At 40.9% G+C, this 17,858-nt stretch overlaps 1 protein-coding gene across 3 annotated transcripts in view; it reads left to right on the forward strand.

Moving 5' to 3' along the window:
• Positions 1 to 3,670: 3,670 nt before the first annotated feature.
• Mrpl1 (mitochondrial ribosomal protein L1) overlaps positions 3,671 to 17,858 on the forward strand; it is a 55,997-nt gene continuing 41,809 nt past the window's right edge. Inside the window, exons 1-3 of one of the 3 annotated variants that reach the window (XM_021162828.2) lie at positions 3,671 to 3,794; positions 4,142 to 4,392; positions 9,562 to 9,676. In XM_021162828.2, coding sequence (XP_021018487.1) covers positions 4,362 to 4,392; positions 9,562 to 9,676 — 146 coding nt within the window. In that variant the 5' untranslated portion in view covers positions 3,671 to 3,794; positions 4,142 to 4,361. The other 2 variants (XM_021162829.2, XM_029477417.1) reach the window with 2 other exon arrangements.

Below are 17,858 nucleotides of genomic sequence, written 5' to 3' on the forward strand. Positions count from 1 at the left end.
AGTGTAGAAACCCTTTCTCAAAAACACAAAGACAAACAAGCAGATAAACTGAAAGAAATACCGATTTTGTTGTTTGCTGTTATTGGGACCTTTGTACGTAAAGTAGAACCTATGGGCTAGCCACATTGTACATTCCTAGAAATCAGCCTCTCTGATCTTGTTAAAGATTTATCAAATCACAACCTACGTTTTAATCAGATTTCCTGGTGACTTAATCAGATTTTCCGGTGACTTTAGTATTCATACATCTTGAGAAGTGTGGGACAAGAAAGAATTGGTTTGGTTTAGAGGTCTTTAAAAGCTTTTTTACTAGGAAACTTTGAATAGCATAGTATAGCCATATGAGAACCAAGTTAAAAATTATCAAGGGTTTGTTGACCTGGTTGACTTTAAGATTAACAGCTTGAAACTAATTATTGTGAGAGAATTTACAGCATGAAAATGTGCAAGTGTTACAAATTCATTTCCTTTGTACTGTAAAACCAGTTGTTAAGCTTTTCTTAGCATAGCACTGCACAATTCTGAATCCCCTAGTTCAATCTGTAATTAAGCCAGACTCCTAGAGAAGCAAAGAAGCTCCTGCCTTTGAGAGACAAGATAATATGAGTTCTACTATGTCACTCACAGAACTTCCAACTTTTATACTGAAATGCTATCATTCTTGGTAGTAAAAACATTAACCATAACCTGATTCTGAAATGGCCATAATATGGGAAGGCAACATGAGCATTGGTAATACTTAAAATCACGGTTGGCAGGCAAGCATTGGAAACTATGCCTACTGGCAGCAGAATTTTGATGCTGAAACCTAGAAGTGTCAGAGTAAAGTTAGAGAAGATAACAGGAGATCGATTGTCCATGGGAGGATTTTATGTGTTTTATACAGAATAATCACTCCTCGCCATGTTAATGTTAAACATGTGCAAATGTTTCTTAGGGAGTTTTTGTATGTGTGGTCCCTAGGTATCACCCCAGAATGCAAATGCTCAGACTCCTACTCCATACTTAATGGATCAGAAGATCTTGGGGTGGAGAGTGGCCAGTCTGAGTTTGATGAGGCTTTCTTAGTAATTCTTACACAGAAGTGAAAGAGAAAGAATTAGATTTCTTTATTTTTCCTTATTTTTTTTTCTCTCAACTCTAACCTCGAACAGGAGGAAGTAGCTTTTCTTCAAGTACAGATTTCCCAATGAACTGGGAAATGCTCGAAGAAGTCTGAAGATGTGGATCAAAACAACTGCAGGCTTAAGCACATATTTAAATATTTTTCCCCCAGGGAAACTAGCCAAGTAGGGAGGCTGCTGGCATTTTGCCAGGACTGCTGGAGTGGCTAAGCCTTCCTAGAAATCAACCGGCAAACCTTGTATTTTAAGATGAACGACATAGACAAGCGACTTTGAAAATACTAGTAAAAGCACTATCCTAGCGTGTGTGGGAACGAGGATATTATGCATGGTTTTAATAAACAGATGCTTCATTTTCTTCATTCTGACTAGGAATTTTATCTGGTTCTTTAATAACAACGTTTAGTATTCATTCAGGGTTGACTCTGTGACAGACACTCTAGTACAGTTCTCAGAAAATTATCTCATTGTTATCCCCATGTCACAAATAAGGGAACAGGGCCCAGAGGGTTATAGCTACTTGCTCCGTTTTGCACACACTCGGGATTGGAATTCAGAGGCAGGAAGTTTGACTCCAGAATATCCCCCACTTAACCAAAATAGCTTTCTTTAGCAAGGAAGGATTCTTATGTATCAAACATTCAGAGTTTTGGTATATGTTATCTTTTCCTTACTGTGACCAAAATAACTGGCAGAAATGTCTTAAAACAAGAAGGATTTAGTTTGACTTATAGTTTTACAGGATTTAGCCCATCATAGCTGGGGAAACACATAGCAGAGTGGCTTGTGCCATGACCAAAAGCAAGCAGAAAGAAGCCAGCACTCAGCTGCCAGCTGCCTTTCTCTCATCTCCCCTTTGTTCTGTCCGAGCTCACAGGGCTCACTGCCCACAGGACAGTGCTACCCACATATAGGATGGGTTTCCCCCACTAATTAATTCTCTCTAGAAATAATATCATTACCGAAATACCCAGAGGTATTCCTCAATCTCCTACATAATTCTAAATCCAGTCAAGATGATAATGAAGTCATGATCATTATAATGGAGTGCCCATTTCAGAGTAGCTTTTAATTTATAGTTTTTCTAAAGTCTTAAGCTAATGAATATCATCTATCTATCTGCAAATATCTGAACTCTGGATCTTACTTGTTGAATGCCATCAGATTCTGGTGACCAAAGCAGGCAATAAGGCACATTGAACTTATACAGGACATTGTTTTAATAATAATACTGGTGTAAGCTTATTACATTTTGTGAGTTCTGACTGGATGGTTGTGTTCTCATGGTAGACATTTTCAGGTGAGGACCAACTGACTCCAGCTGTGGAGATGAGATGAATCTAAGAGCCAGCAACAGGAGAATTTGCGTATGTTCTTAGACGGAGTTATCTTTAAGTATCATGAGGTGACTGCCAGTTTTCCAGCTCCCCCTTATCTATGCATCTAAGCACAAGGCTTGGTACTTAGTAGTTGCTCAGGTATGTGTGAAAAGAGCATAGAAGGAAAAGAGGACAAGCAGAAACAAAGTTATCAAAGTAGAGTCACGTTCTTCTAAGGTTTTCTTTTCTTTTCTTTTAAACAGTCGCAGAGCTTTTGAAGTAAGTGCTTTCATGTTAACGAGAACAGTCAATAAGTAACAATCTTATTCATTTAGATGGCTACTAGGTATAAATATAAAATAAAGCTTCTGGAAGATTCTACCTTTGATGAGGTCCATCTTCTCTGAGTAGCTTCAGGAAACCAAGTTTGGCAGGCTTGAAATTCTTATCAAGTCACTAATTCGTATACACATGGATTCATTTTTTTTTTTTCAACATTTACTGCTGACCTTCCTTCCGGTCTGACGCTGTGTGTAGTATGTGCTGAGGTTACAAAAATGAACGACATGATTGCTGCCCACAAAGAGTTCAAAGAGATGGGGAGATACATTGTGACAGCTGCACAGCTCTGTGTCCTCAAACCCCACTAAATTGTACACTTAGGTTGGTAAATTATATTATATAGAATAATAGGTCTCAGAATTGTTTCAAATAAATTAAAAAATTGCAAATTCTGTTTATTACCCAAAACCAGGAAAAAGTGGCCATAATTCAGTCCTGGAAGTATGAAAGGAGACTGCCAACAATGAGCAGAGTCGGAATTTAAATCTTAAGGGGAAAAAATACTGTTAATGTGTTGCATGATAATTCAAAGAAAAGCCAGAGAGGAAAAATGTCACAGAGGTGAGAAATGTGTCTTCTCCTGCCCTCCCTTCCTCCCTCTCTTTGTGTGTGTGTTATGTGTACACACGCATGTGTGTTAGGAAGGTTGTTGGTTGAGGAGGTAGGCAGAGGCCCGTAAGGGCGCCTTTGGAAATGGCCAATTACTGGAGGAGTTTATTCTTATGAATTAATTCCTGAACAGACTTGGTTTAGAGAAACTACACGGGCAGCTGAGACATAACGGATGTTTTTTTTTTTTTGGGGGGGGGGTAGGGAGGAGTCAGAATAACCTGTGCACTGGTCTCTGATTGGCTACGTAGAACAAAAACAAAAAACAGATAAACTCCAAAAACCAAAACAAACCCCTAGACGTGTTTCCAAAACTCCAAGCAGTGTACTGCTCCTTAGGTCCGATCAGCACAGCTTGCCAGCAGCCGGAAACCAAAAAGCAGACGGATGAAAGATTAAGGTTTGCTCAAAGGGGGTTGGAAGGGGGTGAGAGAGCGGGACCTCCTGGCGAGTTTGATGGATTTTGTTTTCTCTTTGCTATGAAGAAGATTGAACTCAGAGGCGCGCGCACGCTAGCTCCGCGCACGGTCGCCTAGCAATATTCATTTAAGGAAAAACCGAATCTTAAGAAGGCTGAGAGTATAGCGAAGGAAGCTGGGGGCACTCGTTTTCTCAAGACTTTAGGCAGAGAACCAGGTTCCCTCTATTTAAATGACCGTTCGGAGTACATCTGCAGGGTCCAAAATTAAAAATAAGAAGGAATAAATAATTACAGAGTTTTCAACAAAGCCATTTTCCCCCCTGAAGGTTGATAAACCTTTGAACCGGAGCCACGAAGGGCAGTCCTATACAGCGAACCGACAGGAACCGCGCCACGAGGGCACTGAAGCCAGGTCGTCCCCGCCCTGCTCCTCTGCTCCTACCAACCCCTTCCCCCTTTGCCAGCTTCCGCGCGGAACCCTTTTTCGCATTTCCATGCAGTTGAAACCTGGGACCCATTTCGTCAGCACAATCCGGAACAGTCAACATGGCGGCGGCCGTAAGGTGCCTCCGTAGAGGTAAGAGGAGCAGTGTTCTTGCGTGGAAAGTAAATCTAGAGCCGAGTTTCCTGTTGCAGCGGAATCCATGGCAGAATCTCGTAGGCACCGGTCAGCTTCTCGGTCCTCGAAATGCTTCCGTGGTCTTCTGGGCTCCACAGCCCAGAGGGTCATCAGTGCTTAAAAGCGACCCTTAACGTAAGCGTTCTCTCTTGGAGCAGGTCATTTTGAGGATGAAATGGGAGCGGAAATACATTGGCAGTCCTTATAGTCAGGGGTGAGGAGTACAAGGCAGGATTCTGTTCTGTGTATGGGGTAGCGGGCGTGTTCAGTTTGATAAGCGAGCCCTGAAGGGAAATGTGGTATATGAAGTGATTTACATCTGTAAATATCTGAACCTTGGGGTGTTTATGAATAAAGGCGATTCCAGTTCGTAAATTTACAGAGGCTATCGTGTTTATCACTTGGAGACTAGTTCTGTAGTGTTTCTTTTTTCAGTAACAAGTCAAGTCTGATTGGTTACTGTGACAGCCCCTTTAGTACCATGCCTTTTTATTTTTTAAGGACAATGATTGTAAATATCATTATCCAATTAAATCAGATCTTTAAATGGACGAAACAGCCTGCACCACTCCATTTTAAGAGGAAGAAACCAATCCCATTTGGCACGTGGCTAAATTTACCTATTAAATGGCAGGGAAGAACTGAAGGTTGTGATTTATTTTATGGTATTGGGTATGAATTTACAACGTCAACCATCCTGGGTAAATCTCTACCAGGGAGTTACACACCTTAGTAGCTCTCCACTCTTCCTAACAAATGCTGCATCCATTTTCTCTTTAAACTTTCCTCAGGAAAGTTCAGTGCCAAGATCAGCATCTTTATTTAGACTCATTCTTTAGCAGTTGGGGATGACAAGAGATCACAACACACCCCAATGACGACTAAATAAGCAAACCAAAATGTCATTACTGAAAAGAAATGGGGGCTATTACCTTCATGTGATAGAAATCACATGAGATAGAATTGAAGAAGCCAAGAAGAGAACTGAAGATTTTCGTCACTTTTCCTTCTCTTAGCTTCCAGGATACATACTAATGTTCTTATTATTTCTCCTGTTACTGCTCATATTAATTAGTTGGCTTGTCTTCTCCCCAGTCTGTTTCCGTGTAGTGTCCCAGGATCCCCATCCTTCATTCTCATTTCTTCTGTATCCAACATCAATTTTCCGGGGTGGGGGTGGAGGGGTTGTGGATTCATTCTTTTAGTGGCCCCAGTTGTTGTGACTGATATTTTAATGGCTATCAAATATTTATCTGCAGCTGGGACTTCTTTCCTGAAGTTCAGCCTTATGTTCATTTGCGAATTCTAGAGCTGTATGTGTCTATAACTTACGGTACTTCACACATGTTGAAAACCAAGCTTATAATCACAGGCTGCAGTTTTCTCCATCTCATTTGGTAAAACATTCAGTTGTCCAGGCCAGAACTTCAGAGTATCTTTGACTCTTCCTCACACTTTGCGTTAAGTAGTTGACAAATCCTGTTTGCTTTCCGTCTAAATTGATTCAGACTATTTGTTGGTTTTGGTGTGTGTGTGTGTGTGTGTGTGTGTGTGTGTGTGTGTTGAGGTGGCTCAGTAGTTTAAGAGGATTTGCTGCCTTTCCAGAGGAGCTGGGTTTCATTCCTAGCACCCACATTGTAGCTCATAACTGTCCCAGTTCCAGGTGCTATGACCCCTCTCTTCTGTCCTCTAAGGGCAAAATACCCATACACATAAAATAAAAACTTAGGGAATTTAAAAAGAAAAAAAAAAGACCTTTAGCTGATTGTGGTGGCACAGGTTTCTAATTCCAGCACTTGGGAGGCAAAGTTGGGAGGTTGGATGCAAGTTTGAGGTCAGCCTAGAGTCATAGTGAGTTCTAGGCTGTGTAGGACTACAGTCTGAGACCCCATCACCAGGCTCTAAATAAATAAATATTTACAAAATAGCTTAATCATATTACTCTTGTGCGGAGAACTCCAAAAAGTGCCCCTCCTCCACCCAAGCCCTTACAATGGCCTCTAACTGCACTGCCCATTTTGTATACTCATGTCTGAGCACTTTAGACATGGCTAATAGGAATTCACAGTGCCATATACACTATAAGATCTTTTTCATGTGTATGTGTACTTGGTCTATGTATGCATGTTCACATGTGTGTGAGTGCATATGTATGTGTGCCCATGGAGGCTCTCTTCTGCCAGCCAGTATCTAGCTTGTTTCCAGAGGTAGAGTTTGTCGCTGGACCTGGAGCTTGCGGATCCCACTGTCTCAAGAGAAGCCCCTGGAGGTGGGAGGTGTTGCACTGTGCTTACCCAGCTTTTTTGTGGCTGCCACGAATCTGAATTTCACCCCTCATGCTTGCACAGCAAGAGCTCTGTCACCTCGCATATGAAACTGATCTTTACTTTTAAAATGCAAGCAACCCCCCCTCTTCTTTTATCTTGCAGCCCTTCTCCTTCCTCTATTTATTGTGTCTTGTCTCCCCACTGACCAGTTACATAAGCTTCATAACCTTCCTTATTCCAGTGCTTGTAAAACAATGGTACTTAGACCATCCAGTTTATAAACCACATCTCCACAATAAAAGCAGACACTGCTTTCTTGATTAAGCTTTGCTAAAAAACAAGAACAATTTGAGACAGGGTTAGGCTCCCATGTGTTGGGACAGGCATCTCCAGCATGCCCATTATTAAAAGTATTGCTGGTTGCATTGAACAGTATAATTTAGTGCTTTGTTTCACATGCTAGTGTAACCTTTTTGTGGTTGCAGATTATAATAGGTCTACTGAGCACTCTTTAAGTAGTGCTAATATGGAACTCTATAATGTGTTTTAAATTGACGTATCCTTGCTTACTAATAAGGCAATACTTCTCAGTGGACAGCTTTCACATTGTTGGCATTTCCTTTCTAGTTTGATGTCTTTTTATCCTTCTTGTTTACTTTTCAATTGTGTTGCTCTTTCACACTCAAGATACAACTCGTTTGTCCAGTGAACATGTTGCAAATATACTCTACCCATTTTAGATTCATCTTTTCACTGTATGTGCATGTGGGAAGGTATGTGTGCACATGTGTGTAGATGCATGTAGTGTGTTATTTCTCATGACTTATCCATCCCATTGTTTCTGATGCCGGGTCTGTCACTAGGACCTGGAGAGTGTTGATTAGCCTCGTCTGGTTGGCCAGTGAGTCACAGCGATCAGCCTTCTGGTTTTGGAATTTGGAGGAAGAGTCACTGTGCTCAGTGTTTTACACGTGTGGTGAGGTGAATGCAGGCCCTCATGCTTGCATGGCAAGCACTTTGCTGATAGTCTCCTCAGCCTCAATTCTTAATTTTTAAAAAGTATATTTGATAAGCAGAAGTTTGTTTTTTTTTTTGAATTTTTGTCACTTTATTTTTTTATTAGATATTTTCTTTATTTACATTTCAAATGCTATCCCGAAAGTTCCCTATTACTCCCTCCTCCCCCCTGCTCCCCTACCCACCTACTCCCACTTCTTGGCCCTGGCATTCCCCTGTACCTAGGCATATAAAGTTTGCAAGACCAAGGGACCTCTCTTTCCAATGATGGCCAACTAGGGAATCTAAGCAGAAGTTTTTAACACTTAGTAAACTACTTTTTATTTAGTGCCTTTGGGCCTTGTTTGTGAAACTGTTCCTCCCCGAAAGGCTATAAGGACATTTTTCTTGATCCTGGAAGGCTTTTAAAATATAGCATTCACCTTTGAGTGGGTTTTTTTCTTTTTTCTGTAGTGGGAAATTTGGATGATTTTATTGTCAAGCCTTTTTTTGTTTTACTAATCTGTCTTTCTGTATTTGTACTACTACCAACATAAAGAACTATCATAAAAATGCATTTTTAAAAAAGTGGATTTTTAAATTTTTGTTTCCAGACAGAGTTTCTCCCCATAACAGCCCTAGCTGTCCTGGAACTTGCTCTGTATATCAGGCTGACCTTGAACTCACAGAGATCTGTCTGCCTCTGCCTCCTGAGTGCTGGGGCTAAAGGCATTCCCTACTACAACTGGCTTAAGTGACGTTTCATTTAGCATGTAAAGAAATGGGTTTCATTGAGACATTTCCATGCATACACGGTTATAATTGGCTGGCTCTTTTTATCCTTTATGCTACCTTTTCTCCTTCCTGCCCCTTCTAATAACAAGTCTTGATCGGTTAGGGCAAATTTCTCACTTTTTCTGCTTTTCGAAGAACTCAGACAACCCTGTAAATGTATCGTCTTTAAAAATGAATGAATAAAATAGAAGCTATTTTTTTAAAAATCTAGGGGTACATATGCAATATTCTCTATTAATAAAACTAAGACAATCTCTTGAGCTTAAATGAGGTTAAGGTAAAAATAGATGGAGAAGGTGTAATCGCTCATGCCTATAATCACGTGTTGCCTATGGTTCAGTCTAGCCTGGGCTACTTAGTTCCAGGTCAGGCTAACTACAGTGAGCTCCTGTCTCAAACACCAAAACAAGTGAAGGGAAAAAGTAGTTAGATAATTAGATGCCTCTCCTTGCTTGCAGTCTCTCGATGTGTGATTTTTGTATTTTATCTTTTTATTTTTTTAGTGATGCACACAGGACCTTGCGTGTACTAGGCCAGGAACTCTGTCATTAAGCTACACCCTGTTCTTATTGTTAGATACTTTGTGTGTTTGTGTGTATTTGTTTTTATGTTTGCATTCATGTGGGGGATGTGTGCATGTGTGCAGTGCATGTGTAGAGGTCAGAGGACAACTTGGGGTTGTCCCTCAGACACCTGTCATCTTTCCTTTGATCTCTTACTGGCCTGGAGCTTCACTGTGCAGGTCAGGCTCATCCATAAGCGAGCTTCCAGGGGTCTCTTGTCTCCATCTGGCACATCACTGTTCCCGGAACTGCAGGCATTTGCCCCACACCCAGCTTTTTCTGTGGATTCTGGGAGGATCCAAACTCAGATTCTCTTGCTTTTGAGGCAGCCCTGATTATTATTTCATATATAAAAAAAATCCCTAGCCCCAATTATTACACTTCTTAAAAGTGGTTAAGAATCACAAAATATTAGTTCCTTTAAAAAAAAATACTGGTTTTTAAAACGAATGTAAAAATGTTTGAACCTGATGATTATTTAATGTTATTTTGTTTTTCTTTCCAAGTCTTGATACATCATCAAAGGCATAGTCTTTGCAAGATGGCTTCCCAGGCATCTCTTTACCCTTGTTCTGTGAACAGTCTCTTGCACAACAGACATTTTGCTGCTGCTGCTACAAAGTAAGTGGTTTTTTTAAGTTACTTCCTTCACTCTTAAAGTTGTGATTCAAAAGCATGGTTCTATAAAGGTCACAGTTATAAAAGCTTGTTATCTGTGCTCCTTTGACTTCAGTGTTCTGAAGGAATGGTGAGACTTAGTAATAGCAGTACTTACAAGCACCTTGAGCTAATTACTCACTACTGCCTTTTAAAGCTGTTGTATTATGTTTATTTTAGAAGAAGAAAATCAAGGTTTCTTCCTCATTGCTATAAAACATCCTGGCAGAAGCAGCTTAGGAGGAAAGGGTTTATTTGGCTAACCGTTCCAAGCTACAGCCATGGTTGTGGGGCAGTAGAGGTGGTAGGAACTTGAAGCCAGTCATGTCCCCTGACTAGAGCAGAGAGCACGTGTGCTCTTCCTTCTTCTGCCTATCTGCTGCCTCTTTTCACTCAGTCAGGCTCCCAGCCATGAAGTGCGTGAGTCTGCTGCCCACCACACTTAATCAGCTGAAGTAACTGCTACAGCACAGACCAGCACAACCCAGCACACTCCTCACTCAGGCTTCCCAGGTGATCTTACATGGTTTGCAGATGAAAATCGAAACTAACCGTCAAGACGAGATCATAGAACCAGTTCAGATCAGAGGACCGGTAATGTCAGAATGAGGACTTGAATTCAAGGAGTTCACTTCTGAAACTATTTTTTTTCTGCTCTTTAAATTATATTCTTTTCTTCAAAGTGCTCTTTATTTAGATGTTAAAGGATTACCAGGACTAGAATTATATATTGGAATTTCAGATTTCCAGTATTCATTGTGTTAATACAGAAACACACACACACACACATACACACACACACACACATTTATAATTTTTTATGTAGAGTTTCAGCATATGGAAATATAAAGGGATGAAATTGTTAAAAGCTGGTTTTATATGGAGTTAGAACTTGGTGTTTTTATCCATAGCCGGCGCTGCCACTGACTGAGGGAAGGGACTGACCTAAAGGCAGATGTTGGTACTTGGACTTAGGGCTTATGCCCTCTGGTTGTTGGGCATGATGCTAATTGTTTTTTCCCCAAGGACATTGATGTTAATGAAGTGTAAAACAGACTGTCATCTTTCTCTGAATGTCTTTTTCCTAATGTCACCATTTCTATAGTTAAAAGAAATGGCTGAGGGGTAATAATTAAATGCCAAGGAGCTATAGAATAATAACAGTTACAATTTACAGAATCCTTATGTGCTACATAATAATAATTATAACTCAGCACAGTTCCTGTGCTTGTTCATTTAATCTTCAGAACAGTTAGGAAGTACGGATACTCTGATGAGCGTTTTTCAGATAGAGGCATAGAAAGCCAAAGGTTACATTTAATGGAGGTGTTTAGAATCTAAACTTCAGTACTCGTGGACAGCATCGTCCAGGGATAGTGCAGTCCAGTATAACTCAGGGTTGGGCAGCGTGGATGTGTTGGTGGAAAGACTTACTGCTTGTCTTCAGAACGATTACCTAGTCTAAAAGAGTAGTGTCCATGGCTGTGGAGGGCAGTCAGTGTTCAAGCTACAGAATCATGGACTACAACCCTTAGATTATTGGCTATCCCAAGTAAACACTGGGAAATTTTAGGGGAATTTCTTAATTCCTGGTTGTTTAACATATTCTTACTTTTATAAACTTAGCCAATCTAGTCTCTGTCCTCAGTATGTGAGGTACAACATAGTCTCTGTGCTTTATATGTGAGGCACAGCATAGTGTCTGTACTCTATATGTGAGGCACAACATAGTCTCTGGCCTCTATATGTGAGGCACTTATGCAAAATGTTGGTTGTGTGAGGATGAGCAAGCAATCTGTTTTGTTCCTCTGTCCTTGAGCATTTTAAAATGAACTGGAAGTAACACAAATAATTGATTTTATCTTTAAAAGTGATTAATTTAAATGAATCCGTTTATGGTAAGCAATTAAAAGTGTGTGAAAATTAGCTAGTGAGAAGAAGGTGGCTTTTCTGTACCTGTTCTTTAACCATTCAGTTGCACCAGTATATGAATTTTAAACTGTATTTCTTCTTGTTGTGTAAGTGGTACTGCATAAAGTAAGCATGTATGTTGTGGAAATAGATTCCTATGGTGCTGTTTAGTTATTTTAACTGTATAATGTTTAGCTGAATAAATGTACTATAATTTTTATGTAATTTAACTTTCTAATATTAATATAAATGACCCTCGACTGAATAATCATGTACTTGTTACATATAATGGAAGTATTTGAAGTGTAAGCTCTAAGAAGTAGAATTCTTGGGTCAAAAGATCTCTCTCTCTCTCTCTCTCTCTCTCTATATATATATATATATATATATATACATATAATTTTTTTTTTGCAATTTTCAGAGATAATCCAAACTTACCTTATTAGCTTGTATTGGCTAGAGCTCTTGTCTAGCATGTGTAAGGCCCTGAATTCAACCCCCTAGTATCAAAAGAAAAAAGAAAAGAAACAACTTATCAGTTTGTATCCTTACTAGCAAGTATTGCTAGAATGTATTTCTTTATATTTCCATAGGTAACTATTATCTTTTTTCATTTAGGTAATAAGTAGAATTGTGATTTTTTTAACATGTTTATGAGCCATTTCTATTTTCTTTTTCTAACTGAGCACAGTTTTTGCTTGTGAGTTTTGTTGTTGATGAGTAAGACTTCTTACTATATCACCAATGAGATTTCTGCTCTAACTTCCCTTAAACGTTGTGACTATCACAGTAGAGAAATGGCTCAAGTGGGACGGGATTGCCGGTGGGAGTTGAGCTGACCTGAGGGCCAGCAGGGCAAGTGGTGCTTGCCTGGGTCTTCACAGTTCTACAGGAGAGTTAGGAAAAATGTATGTCAGTGGTGCCAAGGCATGGATGCAAATGCTGTGCACATTATGGCAGCATAATAGTGTAATACAGCTTCCTATGGATACATCTGGAGTGGCAGAGAGGTTACTAGAAAGGAGGCTTTTTTTGGGTGTGACTAGAGATGGAATCTGGGGCCTTACCCAGGCTAGGCAGCTTGCTCTGGCCCTGTACCCTGGGTGAATGGGGCCTCTATTCTGACTGGTTGTGGAGTTGTGTGTGTGGAGGTGCGGGTTGTGTTTTACATCCTACTCCTCAGTGAGGAGTGCCAGTTCTCCATATTAGAAGTTACCAATTTTTTACATTTCTTCACTGTATTTCTTATTTTCATCTTTTGTCTTTTCTTCTGTTGAGCTGTTTGCTTTTTTACTTTTGCTATGTGCAAGTATTTATTTATTAGGCTTATTAATTTTTAAGAACATTTTAACACATTTTTATTTATCCTCTAGAAAATTCTTATTATATCATCCCCACATTTTATGTAGTGCAGTTTGATACTTTTTACTGGCCTAAAAATCATAGCATAAGAAATATGCCCACTTCAGAAAGTTAAGAAAATTTGTTATAAGATTATTTAGGAACTTAATGAGATGTATTCATAATTTTATTGTAATCTTTATTTTTAAATGCATCGACATCAGAGTCTACTAAAAACAGTCCGTGGTAGTGCTTGCTTCTCTTTGTCATTTTCTTTCCATATTTTTTTGTTTAATTTTATTAGGGGTGGGCTCCCTCTTATCATGGGTCTTAACCTGGACAAGTCATTGATTGGCTACCCTCACACTCTCTGAGCTACCTTTACCCCAGCACATCTTGTAGGCAGGACAAATTGTAGGTTGCAGGTTTTGTGGCTGGGTTGGTGTCCCAGGCCCTCTACTGAAAGTCTTACCTGGTTACAGAAGATGGCTAGTTCAGATTCTTTATCCCCCATTGCTAGGAATCTTAGCTAGGGTCACCTCATCTATCCCTGGGGTCTTTATTGCCCTAGGTTTCTGGCTTGTCCCAGAGATTCCCCTCATTCCAGTTGTCTCTCCCAGTACTCTCCCTCCATCCTCACCACACCTGATCCCTCCTGTTCTCATGTGCATCCCCCACCACCCTGTTTGTAGTTCCTTGTTTTGTTTTTGTTTGTTTTAGTTTGAGACAGGGTCTCTCTAAGTAGTCCTAGATGGTCTGGGACATGCTATGTAGACCAAGCTGGCCTTGAGTTCACAGAGGCCTGCCTGCCTCTGTTTTCTGAACACTGGGGTTAACATGCTTGGAATACCATGGGCTTTTCCGTTGTTCTGAACCTCTCCACCTCACTGATGTGCAAGGATATATCTTCTGTTTTCTGTAGCAGCAGCAGCAGCTGCTGCTGCTTCTAATTCTTCTTCTTCTTCTTCTTCTTCTTCTTCTTCTTCTAATTCTTCTTCTTCTTGCCACTTGGTCATCTGATTCTGACTCTGTTTTAACAATATGGTCTTTTTCTTGCTTCTTCGTGTATTATTATTATTATATTAAATGCTGAAATGTTCTATGTAGAATAGACAAGAAGAAAGAATGTAAATAGTAAATAGGCTTGTCTTTTAATGTGTCCTGTTGAGCCAGTGTTATCAGGGGCTGAGCTAGGTTTTGTTTTTATGGTTTCCATGGTTACTACCAGCCGAAATCTCTGTACAATTACTTTGTGCTCAATGCGGGGGTGGAGGGGGCTCGGGGGTGGGGGTGGGCAGGGATGGGGTTGGGTTGTTGGGGGTTTTTCTTAGTGCTGTGCTTGGTGCTGTTTCCTGCTGTGCAGCTGCATCTCAGCAGGGCCTTGCATTTCCCTAGCATAGGCTGTCCATGCTGATTACCTTGTCTGCCTGCTTGGAAATGGGTGGCAAGTGGCAGTCTCTGGATTCCGACTTAGGGTTTGGTAAGCCCACTGAGGGCTTTGTAGACAGTGCTTTTTGAGCACACCTCTCCTTTCTCCCTGTTCTACATCTACTGCAGGTTTTGGGGAAGTTCTGGCCCTCCCTCTGGATGGATAGATAGGCTGCCCTTCATACTGTTTCTTGCCTTGACTCTAGTGGTAGAAGTTTTAGTGATAGTTTTCTTCCCATCCATCAGAAACAGTGGGTGCTGGCTTGGGCCTTTTCTTCCTTCTGTACCATTTAAGGAGACTCTCTAGACCCCAGCCTGCTGGAGTCTGTCCTGGGAGCACCTGGTAGAGGAGGTATGTGGAAAGGCCTGTGAAGGTACAAACTCCGTGTGTTCCAGAGGATTTGCATCACCACATTAGCCTCTCAGTTTTCTGCACCTGCTTGCTTTTCTTTGATGAGAGTAAGGAGCGGCTGGTTCTCCTTGGCATTTGGGCACCTGCACTCTTAGCTCTGGTGGGTCTTGGCAGGTTGGCAAGCTGGCACCCTCTCCTTCCGCTTTGCAGTGTCCAGCTCTTCTGTTTTACGTGGAGCAGAACTGCACTTAGGTTAAAAAGTAAGCAGTATAGCACTGCCAGAGATGTTAGTGAATTTCTCTCACAGTAGCCTTAAACGGTATTACTTAGTTCAGCTTGGTTTTACAGAGCAAAAAACTCCACCTCAATGGAAAAGATTCTTTGCTTTTGAAATACTTGGATGGTGTCTCAGGGTCACAGATCTTCGAGGACTGAAGTGAACTTCACTTTAGCGTTGTTTTTCTAGTCTTGCTTTATTGGACCTGACCATGGATTAGTTTTCCTTTCGTGAATTTGTAGTGAGAGGACAGATGTGGCCGGGTGAAAGCTATTAGCTGAATACAGTCCCCTGCTACTCATTTAATCTGTGTGGTTTAGTTACCCAGGTAACTGCAGATAGTTCTGTTTTCTTGGTGCAGCCTGCCAGGTGTCCTCCTCTTCCCCCTCCCCCAAACCTGTTGAATATGATTTATACTGATCTGAAAGTCACAGCTCTTAAGCTCTTCTGATAGTCTTGCCTAATTGCATGAGCAACAGACCTTCTTAATGTGACTCTTGAGTCCCATAGCAGGTGGTTTTGGAGACGGTGGAAGCAAAGCAGTGGGTTGTGAGATTAGTTTGTATCATGTTTCTCCAGGAATTTGTTTAATTGCAGTTTTACTTTTTTTGATTAATGAATTTCACTAACACCTCTCTTTATGGTGGGAGAGGTGAAACTCAGGACCTTGGGTCACTAAGGACTTTATCCCCAAACGAATGCGTGGCTTAGGCTGGACTGGACTGGCTTTGTAGCTTTGGGTAGCTTTGAACTCAAGATCTTCCCTGTCTCCCTCCCAAGGGCTGGGGTTGTAAGCCACTTTCCTGAGAGTCCCACATATTCTAGGCTATCATGACTTTAGTTTCTCCTAAAGCACTGTTCCATTTGAAACCTAAAAATGTTTTCATTGGACAACTCAAATATTTATGAAGTTAATTCCCAACCGTAGGCAAGTACATTGATTGCTCTTTACCATCATAACCTCGTTATTTATAATTTCATATATAATATAAATGAAATTTGAAGATTTCATATTATTGCATATTAAAAGATTGAAAGGTTAGTTGTGAGATTTCATTTCTGGTAAGTTTGATGGCTAAAGCTAGAGCCTTTGTTTAATTTTAAATAGAGCACTTTCTTCCTAAACAGGCTGTCTGGGCTTCTATTGGCTTTGTTACTCCCTTAGTAAATGTAAGATTAAAATGTGGTTTCTCCAGTTTGGGAGGCTTAAGAATTTGGTATATACCCGGAGATCACATCCTTCCACTTGGGCATTTGCTTAAGCTTGCTTTCAGCAGCCTGCACCATTATAATGAAGATTATCACTACTTGCTAGTGTGTTCAACTGCTTATTAGCTTGGAAGATACTGTTATTAGTGGTGATAATTGGATTTGTTGAGTGTTAAGTACAAGACTGGAATTTTATATTAGATTGGGTTTGAGATTTTTAAAAAATTACTGTTATTTCTTTCACATATGTTTTATGAGGCTTCATATTTATTTTGTTACTCCCCTAACAGATTAACACAAACTGCTAATTTTGTTGAGGCTGGAAACAACACAACCCTCTGTTTTAGACTTGTTTAGATTTAGAGTCTGACATGGAGCACATTGGACTAAAATGAGGCTGTTGGTGGTTATTTTCTGGAGACTGTTTCCTAGTCACTCCCCTGTCTGAGGCACTGCTCACCTGCCTTTACCTGTGTGCTCCTCCTCCATCCTAGAGCAGTGGCAGGTTGCCCTCTTTACACTTGGACTTTGTCAGTGTCTCAGCTCCGTCTGGTTCAGGTGGGAAACGGGAAGTTTTCCCTCTTAAGAATCTGTGTGATTGGACTTACATGATAGTCTAGGATAATCTCTCCATGTCAAGACCTTTAACCTTAGTCACATGAATCTCTTTTGTCACATATCGTGACATGATTGTTTCTTGGGGGTGTATTAGTTTTCTCATATCAGTTATAACATACCTTACAAATGGCAGCTGTACTGGCTATTTTTGTGTCAACTTGACACAGCTGGAGTTATCACAGAGAGAGGAGCTTCAGTTGAGGAAATGCCTCCATGAGATCCAGCTGTAAGGCATTTTCTCAATTAGTGATCAAGGGGGAAAGGCCCCTTGTGGGTGAGACCATCCCTGGGCTGGTAGTCTTGGGTTCTATAAGAGAGTAGGCTGAGCAAGCCAGGGGAGGCAAGCCAGTAAAGAACATCCCTCCATGGCTTCTGTATCAGCTCCTGCTCCCTGACCTGTCTGAGTTCCAGTCCTGACTTCCTTGGTGATGAACAGCAGCATGGAAGTGTAAGCCGAATAAACCCTTTCCTCCTCAACTTGCTTCTTGGTCATGATGTTTGTGCAGGAATAGAAACCCTGACTAAGACAGCAGCCTAAGGTGGGGGCCGTAGATTTCTTCTGGCTCATGGTTTGTGGGTACAGTTGAGCCTGTCAGGGAAGGTATGGTGGCAGGAGCAGCCTTTGACAGTGGTAGAAGGAGCTTGTGGTTGCTAGAGAGAGCAAGGAGGAGGGCTGAGCTATAACCTGAAGACCTGTCCTGTGAAGATCACTTAACTCAGCTGTGGTCCATCTCCTAAAGCTTCTCCAGTGTTCTCCAACAGGGCCACCAGCTGGGGACCTGTAGTCAAACCCTGTAGGGGACATTTAACCTACAAGCCACATTTGTGGACATTGTTCTGCATACCACAGAATCCAAATATCTTTCTAAATAGTGTTTCACTAATTTCAATCACTTTGGTGATTTGAATAAATGTTGAACTTATATCACCCCTTGTTTGTTTTCTTAGCTTTAAACTGTTATCTGCATTTCCCCTTTGGACATTATTTCTTTGGTATTTTGTAAGCACTC

This window comes from Mus caroli, chromosome 5 (genome assembly GCF_900094665.2).
Source record: "Mus caroli chromosome 5, CAROLI_EIJ_v1.1, whole genome shotgun sequence".
In the NCBI taxonomy this organism is placed as follows: Eukaryota; Metazoa; Chordata; class Mammalia; order Rodentia; family Muridae; genus Mus; species Mus caroli.